General features: G+C 42.5%; 1 protein-coding gene across 2 annotated transcripts in view; it reads left to right on the top strand.

Moving 5' to 3' along the window:
• ETV5 (ETS variant transcription factor 5) overlaps window positions 1–13608 on the top strand; it is a 58186-nt gene that overhangs the window by 23464 nt on the left and 21114 nt on the right. For both annotated transcript variants that reach the window (XM_087861474.1, XM_045776621.2), the window contains exons 6-7: window positions 4679–4808; window positions 5732–6019. In XM_087861474.1, the coding sequence (XP_087717600.1) occupies window positions 4679–4808; window positions 5732–6019 (418 nt within the window). The remainder of the gene's footprint in view (window positions 1–4678; window positions 4809–5731; window positions 6020–13608) is intronic.

The following is a 13608-nucleotide window of genomic DNA, read 5'->3' as shown; positions in this document are numbered from 1 at the left end:
TGGTATACATCCACAGATATGGACTTAAATCTGGTCAGACAGGCATCCTTGTTTTTCCTACCCCTGACAAGCAGAGACTCACATATATTTATATATGGATCCTTAACAGAGTTCTTGAAGTTCAGTAGGAATCAGACTGCTCACTCAAAATGTTCTTATCTCACAGGTGGCATTGAGAGGGAATTGTCTAGAAGCACTTTCAGGGGAGGCAGAGCATTTGGGAAGAGAGATGGTATCCATGGCAATAATGTGGGATCTGGCCAGTCAGTGACTGGCTGTGGAAGATACCAGGTCTTCAAACTCCTGTAGCTATCTTAATAAGCAGAAAATATTGGTCAGCTGGATTCTAGATGGGAGGATGAGACTTTTGGGTGGAATGGGAGGCAAGGACTGATATGAAGTAAAGGCTACTGGAGTCAAGAGATGTTGGCTGCCAGTAGGAGTAAGTGAAGGAGGAATCCTGGGTGTTTGGGTGGCCTAGGGACAGGAAAGGTGTGAGTCGAATGGATGCAGGTATATCAGATATGCCTCCAGCCAGAGAGGGCAGAATAAACATGAGGGTTCAGACCCTGGGAACTGGCAAAATATTCTTCCACTCTCTCCTCTGGTGTTGTCTTTCTTTTCCGTCTCTTTCCCCATTTCTTTTAATACCTTTTTAATTTAGTCTTTTTCTCTCGGGTTCTCTCAGGAGGCAATACGATAGAATCACTAAATGCTGTTTAGGTAGGAATCTTGCCCACTTACAGATATGAGACTGTGCCAGGTCACTTACCTTTTTGAGCCTGGGTTTTCTATCCTATGAAAAGGGGATACAAGAAGTAGCTTTCTCATTGGGTTGGGAAGATGGACTAAAATAGTGTATGTAAGAGCAACTTGTCACAAAGTAAATTCTAGGGGGTCTGTCTGGCTGCCTCTTTCTTGTCTATCTACCTTGTTCTTTTCCAGAGGTCTTAGTTCTCATTCATTTTTTTTCTTTGTTCTAGAGTACTTTCTCTCAACCAGGTGTAATGTGATATTTTTGTTGTTTTTGTTGAAAAAAAAAAAAAGGTTTATGTCCTCTATTTTTAGTGTACAAAGTGGGTGAGTGAAATGTTTCCCATTTCTGTCAGTGCAGTAGATTACTGAAATGACAGAAGGACTTGCTTTCTGTTCCCTCTAATAGCAGCTCCAAGGCCTTTAGCAATTACTTTAATTCCTTTAGGCCTCACGGTCCTTATAAATGTAGGGGCCTGAATGAAGTGAACTGTGAGGCCCTGGTCTAACTGTAAGTGCATCTAGGAGATGCTGCTAAAAGATTCCTTACGAACTTGTGCATGCCATGAAGAAAGGGCCATGGCTGTTGGGCATACCATCCTGTCCCCAGCATCTCCAGGATGCCTGGCCCATAGAAGATGCTCAGCGAGTGGGTGAATAGATGAATGAATGATATCTTTATGACAACAAAGGTGGTCTATATTCAGTGGGGATTATTGTCGGGGCACCATTATTGTCATGGGTCCATTTTCTATAACTGAGCTTAAACTCAAAATTTCTAATTGTAGAAAATGTTTATCAACTTCCATAGTCAACTTTTTTGGCATTTCTTTTCCAGCTTCCTCGGGAGTTCATGACCTTTTTTCTTTCCAATCCGTTGCCATGCTTTGTAGTCCTAGGTCTCTGTCATCGTTGAGGAAGTTGCCTGTGCGAAGTTAAATACTCTATTTTTGAAAGCACAGTGTATAATTACACAACATCATAGCACCATCTGCAAGGTGCTGTGCCATTTTCTGTATTTCTCAAGGCAGCATCACATATCTCATTTTACAAAGGAGGGAACAGACTGAAAGCAAGGAGCATTCCTTGGGCTTCTAAGTTCCTGCTTTAAATACACCACTATCTCTGACTAATGCATGCCATAATTAGGTTCCTTCACACATCCTCTGGCCCAGCAGTCCCTTTGGAGAGCTGAGCCTCCTTCCTTACCACTCCAACGGCCCCTAATGGTTTTCTTGTCACTGATCTGTGAAACTTTCAATTCTCGCTCTGGCCGTGTTCCACTTTCTTCTCTCTCTTTCAGATGGTTCATTCCTGGGGAAAAAATATTTATGACTAACACTGCCTCGCCTTGTAGGGTAGATGCGGTCCCAGCCTTCAAGGTTAAGAATTCATTGGAATCATAATCCACTCAGTCACTCATTGTCTTAGTCCATTCAGGGCCTATAACAAAATACCACAGACAGGATAATGTACAAACAACAGACATTTATTTTAAAGTTATGGAGGCTGGAAGTTTGGGATCAGGGTGCCAGTATGGTCGGGTGAAGGCTCTCTTCGTTTTGTCCTCACATAGCTCTGCCCTCATCACCTAATCACCTCCCAAAGCCCCTCCCCCCCAATACCATCACATTGGGGATTAGGACTTCAACATATAAATTTTGGGGGGACACAAACATTTAGACCCTAGCACTCACCAGCTATTTCTTGAACTCCTCCTTTTGGTAGAGAACAGAAGATTCCAGGTATGAGACAGTATGGGGGGGGTGGAAGATACCATTTACTTTAGAGGCAAAATGCTAGGATACACACTAAGAGAACTGAATAGATCTGCAGAAATCAAGACATCAGACTTAGCTGGCAGCTTCGACTCTCTTTCAAAATGTGTAAATGCTGTTCCTGAAGCCATTAGAAAAGTTTTCTTCCTGGACGACTTTGGCTTACCCTCTGGTGTTAGTCTTGTCAGCAGAACTGGTGACTTTTTAAATAATACTGTGAAAACGTCAATACATTTCCAAAACCTGAAATAGGAAACTTGAGTGATACCATAATTGTTTACTTTCCAAACATAGGTCAAATAATGATCAGAAATCATTTTCTTTACATAAGAAAAGTAGACTTTTCAAGGACATCTAACTTTCGTTTACACCGGGCATCATCAACCTTTCCTCATTATTTTTCCAGATTTATACTAATAAGAGGAAAGGCAATGACAAAGGGACCGTGCTGAGAACCACCAGAGTATCCACTGCATTAGAGAAGTGCTTTTCTGTGTCAAGTTGTCTGACTCTTCCTTTTCATTTACTAACAACATTCTGACAACAACAAGCTTAGCCATTTTCTGCGTCTGAATGTCTGAAAACATTTGATAACAATTGAGGGCTGTTGCCATGATGTCACCATCAAAAAATCACGAGAGAGACTCTAATGACTTCTAAATATAATCTCCCAGTTCCAAACTTATTCCATGTATTTAGGAAAAGCGGTTGGCGTTATGTAGGAAAGAAATTATAAAAACCTAGCCTTTCTAGTCAGTCATTGGCAGGACTTTGCTTTATAAACTCGTCAACTGTGATAGAGTCATCTGTCCCATTTGTTCACTTCTGAGACCTGAACTTGGGGTTGGAGGTGGCACCTGAGCAAGCAGTTGGCCAGAAGATTGTTCTGTCTTCTCAGCTGAAAACAGATGATCGTTTCGCTAACTCTGCCTCGTATAATCGCTAAGAATGAACTAAGCTCCTGGAAGGGTTCTAGGAGTAAGCGTTGAGTCAGACCGAAATCTTAGCGGGTCGCCAGGGCACTGATCGTGGTTAGCTATCTCATGAGACCTTTGATAGAGTGGAGAGTTGCTGGCATGAAACGTAACTCGTCTCTCCCTCACCTTTCATGAAAGCTGGACAGAGGGCAGCAATCCTAGCTCATAAGTAGAAGACGGCCCCCATGGTGTGGTATCTTTCAGAGTTTGTCCTTCTGCTTTGGGTAAAATGCCCTCTCTAAAATGAGTCAGCTCCTAGATAAGACAGAAAAGGCAAACCTGGTTTTATTTCGTTTCATTTTGCTACCATGTAAGTCACCTTGATTTGAAAAACTTTGCCCTCCCGGAATCACATATGGAATACGCGCTTGATTTCCAAATGTTACGCAAGAGCTCTGTGTATTCTTTCATCAGTTTTGGAGAAGTAATTGGCACTTATGTCAAAGGATTGGTTATGGAAACCTGCCCTTCCTGGGTTGTTCAGTAGGAAAGGCACAGAGCAGACATAAGCACGAAGTTTTCCAGGACTTGTCCTCATGCAGTTAGCCTTAGCTAGGTTGTGGTTTGGTCCATTGTTGTATTCCTTTGCTTTTAAATTTTTTGAAATGCCTTTAAAATTAAGTATTTCTTACTCAGAGCTGATATTTAGAGCTGCTCGAGGCAGGACTTTTAAATAAAAGTCATATATTTAATTTATATGCCTCTGAATAAGAAATGTATTTTCCAGGGCAGTTTCAGCCTTTGGTAAGTTAATGTGTAATGTCTACCAATGTATCTGTGGCTGTTTTGTCCCTTTTGGAAACAAAATTCTTCGTGTCTGCAACCCTTGGTATTCTGTCACACCTGCATTTTTCTTGACCAACCATCACCTGCAGGAATTTTAAGGGTTTCAAAGCCTCTGGGAAGCAGACCCAACGCCAAAGAAATGGGGGAAAAAAGATACGGCTAATTGAAAGTGTCAGATGATGACTTCCAACTTGAAAGAACTTTTCACTGGCTTTAGATGGAAGGCGCCGTGTTTCAGTGCTTGGCTTTCTCCGGCATGTGACTTGACATGACTTTGAAGAGCCATCCGCTGGTTACAGCGGCTGCAGAAGGAAAGCATTGTGCTCCCTCTTAATCGGCTACCCTCTCTCTGCCCCCGCACCCCCACCCCTCTTCTGATTACAGTGGTGCTTCATGCCCCACCTCCAACCAAGATCAAACGGGAGTTGCACAGCCCCTCCTCCGAGCTGTCATCCTGCAGCCACGAGCAGGCTCTCGGTGCTAACTATGGAGAAAAGTGCCTCTACAGCTATTGGTAAGTGGAGCCAGAGAAAGGCTGGCCGGGGAGGGGCCGTCAGGCCGACCGCTTCAAGGACACTTGAGCAGACACTCAGAGTAGCGCTCAATGTCGCCTCTCAGGGCAATGTCGTCCTCGAGGTGTAGGCCGGTACACACCGGGCCTTCGTGCCGCACATGAAAAGCCAAACTGTGAAACGGGCTCCACGGGGGAACTGAGTGCATGGGGTACTGAGCCCTCCTGAGGGAAAGAACCTTGAATACTGGGGTATTTGATCTGTGGCTTCCAGGGAGGGAATATATACTTCTTCATGTCTATCATATGTTAATGTGAACTTTAAGCACCAAAGAAGTAATCTTCAAATCAGAATATATGAAAAAGTCCCAGCGCCTGTGCCCTTTACTTAAGAATATCCAGGCCCCAGGAATGAAGCTTTAATTTTAAATCATTCTTTGCTGTAGAAGATAAACACAGATCTGCCTGGGAAAGGGGGAGAAGAGTCGTTAATTCAAGTGATGTTACAGCAGAAATGTATCTTCCACAGAGATTCTGACTACTTCCTGGGGACCCTGGAGTGCTTGGGAGAGGGGGCCAGAAACCCCCCAGGGCATAAACTCTGCCCCCCCCACCCCCATCCATCCCTATACACCCATACATGGAGAATGCTTTTAGAAGGGGGAAAAAGGAAACCGGAAACAGAGGCTAAAATTATCTTTGGGAAGAATCACTAGAAGTGTTAAACAAGTCCCTGTGACGCAGTGTGTTTGTCACTTTTCGGAGGTACAAATATTCCCTCGGGGCTGCCAGCAACTTAACTATGTTAATACTGTCATTTCCTGGCAACGTGGCCTGCAACCTAGCCTAGCCGTCCTGCTGGACCTGGCGACCATGCTAACGGCTTCGTCGCAGCTTAATGGTTCCTTCTCTCTTTCTGTTTACAGTGCCTATGATAGGAAGCCTCCCTCTGGGTTCAAGCCATTAACCCCTCCCACCACCCCCCTGTCACCCACCCATCAGAACTCCCTGTTCCCCCCACCCCAGGCCACTCTGCCCACCTCTGCACATGCTCCTGCAGCTGGCCCAGTACCAGGTGTGGGCCCCGCCCCCGCCCCTCACTCGCTTCCTGAAGCTGGACCACAGCAGCAAACCTTTGCGGTCCCCCGGCCACCACATCAGCCCCTGCAGATGCCAAAGATGATGCCTGAAAGCCAGTATCCGTCAGAACAGAGGTGGGTGCTGATCTGGGCTTCTTCCGCTGCCTCCATCCCCTCCCCTTACCCCACCGGGAGAAAGGAGCAGTTAGCCATGTTTACCAGGTACCTGTCAAGTTCTCATTGGGTTGAGGCGTCTTGTGAGGTAAGACGAATATAGGAATATGACCTGTTTATATAGCACCCTGTTTTTGAGTACTCCAGACAATTTACGAAGTAGGTAAAGGAGAGCTCGTTAGTACCGTCGCCCCCTTATGGAGCTAGAAGAGTGACTTGACCAGGATAGACAGTCTGTTGATGCTCATTGAGGGCCGGTTTCCTGGCTTCTCACTGGATGCTGCCTGCTAGAATCGCACCTTGGTTTATGCTCCCCACAAATACTTTATCAACATTCTACTTACATATCAGGGAAGATTGAATTGCAAAACATATTATTACTAATCCGATTTTAACACATTTTAACAGGAAATTAGCTAAAGACCTTATTTGTAATTACCTACTTTTGAGCTAGAAATCTGGTTTCACTCCAGGTAGGTTCTGGGTTCCTAATAAGGAAATTGAGGCATCAGGAATAACTTGCCCAGTCTTTCATTCGTCAAACTAAAGTGGAAAGGAAACCTACTCCACAAACACCAAGGTACCAGCCTTGTAAGTCCATTACCTGGATATTCTAAAATTTTGGATGCCTGTGGCCTTCCTTTATATAGAGTGTTCTGGAGCCCTGTCTTTTTATTTCAAGTCTCTCTGGGACATATAGGTGGGGAGTTGTCAGTGTTCCCAAGGGCTGCAAGATGGTGACAGTTGCATTTCCTCCTCTCTTTCTTGTTGTGCATTGGCTGGGTGTGGGGCTGAGGGGCAGGGGAGGGCGGATGTATGAGTATACCTTCCTCAGGCCTGGTCCAACCCAAATACCTCCCATATTTACGCAGGGGTCACTTTATTTCTAGATGAAACACAAAGAAGAAAGCAGACGTTCTTGTCTGATTCTGATCCCCTTTCCCCCTTGCTGTGAAAGTCACCCTAAAGAACTACGTAATTTGGCTGGTTAGTCTTTATTCCCCTAGTGAGGCCAAGAGCCATGGACACCAATGATACATAGGGCCCAAGGGGCAAGCGTTGACTCGGGGGCTGGCTCAGTAGTGGGCCTCGGTTACACTAGGGAGCTCATCTGAAGGAGAAGCTCCCACTAAGCTTTGCCAATTTATTACCTTGTTAACAGCCCTGCACTTCTTCAGGAGAATTCGGAAATTGGATTTTCATGTAAAAATTCCAGGTTGTGTGGTTTTGGTTTTTTTTAAGTTGGTGACTAATTCAAATTAAAAACAACAGCAACACTTTGCAGACTAAACAAAACTTCTCTGGGCAAAATCACTCTGCAAGGCTGCCAGAAGGTGCACTCAGGCCTGGATACCATTTTTATTTCAATAGATTTTTGGTTTTGTGTTTTTTAAACAGTATCTTTCTGATTTTCTGCAGGGATTATTAATTGAGGAGGAAGGATGAAGGGGGGGGCATATATTTGGTATTTGAAATACTTAACAAACCTTGTATTTGTTATACTATGTGTAAAGGAAAAGTACTTCATATTAAATCTCTTTTATTCATGTTCCCCCTCAATCCCTGTTTCTTACCCAGAAGGCTTATGTAAGGAGAGTGTTTGTCCTCTTGTAGTCCTGGCAGACAGAAAGCCTTCGTCTCAGTGGTGAAATAGGTGTGTCACCAGGCTACCCAGCCCCCTTCCCCACAAAAGGAGGAGGTTTGATCCCTGAGATGTAGGACTCTCTGCCCTCAGGTGTCCAAAGAGAGAGAGGCAGGAACCAGAAACCACATGTTTCTTTTTGTGGGGGGGGATTCCTCCCTGACATCTGCCTGTGTATCTTGGACTTACTTCCCCTACACTCTGCCATTAGGGGTATGGGTCTAGAATAAAAAGACCTCACACACACTGGGCTGATACACAGATCCTTGAGAGAACTGGGGTGAAGGGCAGAGTCCTAAATCGATAAACTAAGAGCAACACTGGGACACTTAGTCTTCTGCCCTAGGGCTCTGTAGTCACAAAGTCGCAAAGTTGCCAGTATACAGGAGTTCCCACAGGGGTTTATGAGAAATGCAGATTCCTTACTCTGCCCCACATTTTGAGTTGGTGGGTCTGGGGCATGGCCTGGATATGTTATTGTCACACTTTGAGAAATCATGGTCCAGCTGTTGCTTCTACCCCCATCCTTCCTCCAGCCCACGTTTTCCTTAAGCATCAAATACCCAGTACTCCTGAGTTTTGTTCTCATTGCCCTTGTCTATTACTAATGATGGTACCCATGTGCTATTTGTGTGATGCAGATTACATCAAAGACAAGACAAATGATTTTGCTTGTACATACTGGAGAGCACACAGAAAATAAGGCAACGTAAAATCCCTGGTCTGATCTTGTAAAAGTAATAGTAATCGCACTTGGGTATGATAACAAGCTTAATAATCCCACCTCTCATAATTATTATGCCAGCCTGAAATGGAGCAGATTACATTTTTTGGTAATTAGAGTTTGCTCTTTGCTAACTTTTTGTTTAAATGCAATCTAAGAATATTACTTAAGAAATAACCACCTAATAAAATATATGGTATTTTGCAAGATATGAAGGAAATAGTCTCTTTTTTTTTTAGATTTTATTTATTTATTTATTTAAAAGAGAGACAGAGAGAGCATGAGTGGAGGAGGGGCAGAGAGAAAGGGACAAGTAGACACTCTGCTGAGTACAGGGCCCAAGCCAGGGCCCGATGTGGGGCCCCAATCCCAGGACCCTGAGATCATGACCAGAGCCAAAGTTGGATGCTTAACCGACTGAGCCACCCGTGCACCCCAGGAAATAGTCTTATTTGAGCTTTTAACAATCCTCTAACCAAAGCAGAGTAAAAAACCCTCTTCCACAGATAAGACTATCAGGACTCAGAGCAGCTAAGGGACTTCCTAATGGTCACATAGCCAACTACAGGGGCCTGCATTTAGAAACCAAAGCATTTATAACTGTTATAACTGCATCATTAGTTTTGGTTATGATTTGGGGGGGGGTGGTAACATTCTCTTAAGCTATTAGAACTTTATCCTCGTTTTAAATTACAAAATCCTACTAGATTCCTATTTCACTCATCTAAACTCATGTTGTGACAGATATCTTTTTTGTTTTGCTCACAGTATGCCTTATCTCTGCAGTTGAATAAACTTTTTGAGGTTTAAAAACCATGATTTAGAACCTTCTCAGCCCAGTATCTTCCTTGTCCTCAGTGTATGTTGATAGTGATAGCAGTTTGCTAGGATTATACTTTAAACAAATAAAATATAATCTATTCAAAAGTACATTCTTAATGTACTATATAATCTCAGCATATAATTTTTCACAACTCATAGGTTATTTTTAGAAGATAAATACTGTGTTTGGAAGCCATGATTTATATTCGTGATTTCCTCCCCCTCGAGGAGGGAAAAAAAAAAAACATGTAATTTGGCATGTTGAGACATGTTCCATTTATCCTTAAAGACCAGCTGCTCCTTAAAGAGGAGGCGTGTTTTTCGTTCAGCCATCCTGATTTCAAAAGTTTTTTCATCGTACTGCTTACGATGTTTACATGGGCTGAGTGGAGGAATTTAGAAAATGTTCCTATATTATACCCATCGTACTAGCCAGGTATGATTTTGTCCTTTGTTATACCATTTCTCATTACATCTCAAGTTGGAGGAGTCCCCACAATTCCACGAAGAGGCTCCACTAGGAAATGTATCATCTAAAAATTTGGGAATACACTGCTTTCTCACTCAGCATCAAGAAATGACAACATTTAAGACAGTACTGCTGGTGGAAAAATCCTCTGCTCCATGACACTCCCCAAGGGATCTGCGTTGTCATAGGCTGTCCCGCTGAACTGATAGCCTAGAAAGCCCCAGAGTTATCAAGAAAGGGTCAGTTATGCAAATCACCTAACCTGTTCGAGAAAGTTCTCTCCCTCAGTGGTTATGATCAAATCTTCAAAGCTTAAAGGAATGAGCTCACATTTTGTGGAATTGTGATTTGACAGATAACTATTCATTCCCTAAAGATGCTGTACAGATTTAAGAGATTTAATATACTCGAGGCTTTCTGTCATTTCCACTTCCTCCCTTAAAGTCCATCCCGGATAAACTGCCGTTCATTTTTGTCCTCCAGGTTTTGTAGTTTTTAGAGAGGGAAGAACCTCACTATGAGTCATGTTTGTAGCCTGCCCTGGAATGAAGCGAATGTGTCTGACGCATCTCCTCTCCACGCACTGCTGTTAATAGCATGTTGTATATGGCGGCGCACATTCACTTTGGGATCCGAAACTGAGTTTCAGAGATACTTCATGGGACCGTCCTTGACAGACTGAATAATGTACTTCTAGTGGTTAGAGTGGGGGTGTTTTTAGTTTTGAATCTTAAGAAGGATTGTTTTTAGCATTTTACCCTAGTTATTTTGTTACCTTGTATCAAGCTAAAGGAAATTTTCTTCTATTCCTAGTTTATTCAGAGTTTTTAATATGAACAGATATTGAATTTTACCAAACATTTTTTCTGTCTGTTGACATCATCAAATGAATTTTCTCCTTCCATTTCTTAATGTAGTGAGTTACGTTGGTTTATATGAAACCAACCTTGTCTTTCTGTGCTAAACCCAACTTATTTGTTATGTGTTACCTTTTTTTGCATTGCTGGACTTTTTATTCTAATATATATTGAGGACTTCTGCATCTGTATTTATAATTGAGAATAATGTATAATTTTTTTTTCTTATATCATTCTTGTTGGGTTTTAGCATTGAAGTTATTCTCATCAAATGAGTAAAGGGTGTCCTCCTTTTTATGTATACCAGAATAGCGCATGTGAAATTAGAATTCTTTATTCCTTGAATTTTTGGATGAATTTACCAGTAAAACCATTTGGGCCTGTTATTTTCTTTGTGAGCAGATTTTTAATTACCGGTTAAGCATCTTCACTTTTCTGGTCTTGCTCTGAATTTCTATTTAGTTGAGTGAATTTAAAAAATTACTTTTTCTGGGAATTTTTCCATTTTGTCTGAGTTTTAAAATTAATTGCCATAAAATCTCTAGTTAGTCCTTGGCAGACAACATCATTTGTCTTTTCAACAAATCAACTTCAGTTTTGCTCATCCTCTCTATTAGATGTTTTCTATTTCATTGATTTCTCTCTGCTCTTACTAAAATCTTTTATTCTTTCTACTCTCTTCCGTTGTTTTTCTTTTCCTAACTGCTTTGGTTGGATGATTCACTCGGTAATTTTTTAGCTTTTTTTCTTTATAGTATAACATATGGCCAGATGAAACTTCTCCTAAGGCTGGGGTGACCAGATACTCAGTCTGTCCCCGGTCACTTATGGTTTACGCCTAATGGGAGTTACTGCTCATAGCTTTCCTTTTTACTCCCCCAAATGTCCTGATTTGAACAATCAGTTATTTGATTTCCGTACCCAAGTCCTGCTTTAGCTGCATCCCTCAAATTCTGATTTAAATTAAAATTCTAATGTAATTTAAAAGCTCAGTTCTATGTGTTTTCTATTTTTTGTCTCAATCCTGTAGTTCTTTAAAAATATATTTCCTAATTTCCAAACATATGGGAGTTTTCTAGCTGTCTGGACTATATGATTTTTATTTAAATATCATCAAGAGAATATTTAAAAGTCGTTATAGAAACAGTATAGGCTCTGGAGTTGGGCCTGGGATTGAATCCCAGCTCTGCTACTTCCTATCTGTATGACCTCAGGCAGGCGCTTAACTTTGCCTAAGCTTTGGTTTCTTCATCGGAACATGGGAGAATGGTAGTTACTTACCACATAGAATCATCGGGTGGGTTAAATGATGTCATACTGGCACAGAGAAGGTGCTCAGTAAATGCTCACTTCTGTGACACTTTTTAAAGATCACTTTCATATTCCATAAAGGAATCTTCCTAAAATGATGCAGATACCACAGCTTAGAAATTTCTGTTGCTTCACTGGTTAAGGGTAAGTTTCTACCGTGCAAAGCTCCCTTTATCCCTAATCTTTTCATTATCAGACGTATTCGTGTCGTTCAGGTAAAGCTAACTCTCTCACCAGCTGATAGTCTGCAGCCATCTTGTATTTCCATCCCCGTCCTTCTTCTGTGTTTGACGTTCGGAACTCAGACAAACATCTAGGACTTTAAAGGGTATATTTTGTTCCTCATCTATCAATGTTTTATCACAGTTTAGATGGGCCAAATTTGAGTCGAGGCAGTGCTGACAGGCCTCACAGAGCCCTGAGAGCTTTTTCAGAGTTCTGTGGTATGCTTTTAGGGAGTGTTTGAGTTTTGTTGGGTAACAGTGTCTGGCTTTTTGTATACAGCAGGAAAGTAAACATTAGTGTGAAATAAAAGTGAATAAAAATCAGCATTTTCATTCTGAGAAAGGAGGGTGGAAATCAGGTCAGCAACTGGTGGACTCTGTTATGTGATAGTTTTCTCCCAGTTCCTGATGATCTCCCCTAGCTTCCAAATTTCACTTGTTTTGGGGGGTGGAGAAGAGGACATGGGCCTGTTGATGGTGGTGTTTGAAGGTCATGTATATTGAGAACTTAACAGCGAGCCAGGCCCTGTTTCATGCATTAGCTTTTGTAATCTTTACAACAAACCTTTGGACAGGTATCCTGGTTGTCCTTACTTTATTGACAAGGAAAATGAGCCTCAGAGCAGTTACGTAACTCCCCCAAGGTCACACAGCCAGTAATTGGTAAAGACTGGGTTTCTGCCCAAGATCTCCTGCCATCGTAGCCACAGCCTCTTACCCGGCTATGCGGCCTCCCCGTTCTATCTTCTCGTAGCCTTAATGGAAACATTAAGTACGTGGTGTTGGTTTCTTGGCCAATTTTATGTATCATCTCCCAGCCGGCCTCTGAACCACGGCTACTTTACCTGGCACCCGTAGCCACTGTGTAGCCTTCGTCAAATCCACACTTTTCTCCTTTCTTCCTCTAAGCATTGTGTTTACTCTGTGTGTTGGCAGCAGAGACCGAAAAGGAAATGCAGAAAAAGCATCTAACGGTTTTCATAACGTAAACCAAATGTTGGTAGCGTGGGTGAGCTCTTGGGAGGAAAGGCGCTATATAAATCTGACAAATAAATAAATAACTGGTTCTTTAAATAAACTGGCACCGAAAAAGCCTTAATCCGTAACCTATTGAATTGAAGCTCACTCGATAGTCAGAAATCTCCTTTTGCTCACCAACTGTGAGCTCACTACGGCCCGGCCTGAGGAGTTCTGTTGGGATGGCGGGTGTGGGAGGGAGAAGGGAGGGGGGTGAGCAGGAGAAGGGGTGTGCGAGGCACCAAGCCGCTCCTCCACTGCAAATGGTTGCCTGCCTCAGTAAACAAGAGGCATCTTTGTCATAGCTGTATTATATATACAACACATTCTTAGATACTTCAAAAGGATTGCGGAGAGGGGAAGGGGGTTCAAATGAAGGTCAGTGAGTAAAGTTCACAGAATGTATTTTGAGGACAAGAACGGAATTACTTTACTCATCTCTGCAAATAAAAGCCATTATCAGCAGCAAGCTCTGAGAGAATCT

This window comes from Ursus americanus, chromosome 4, assembly GCF_024610735.1.
Source record: "Ursus americanus isolate L20-20 chromosome 4, mUrsAme1.1.p, whole genome shotgun sequence".
Taxonomy (NCBI): Eukaryota; Metazoa; Chordata; class Mammalia; order Carnivora; family Ursidae; genus Ursus; species Ursus americanus.
This window is presented reverse-complemented; position numbering and strand designations above follow the sequence as displayed.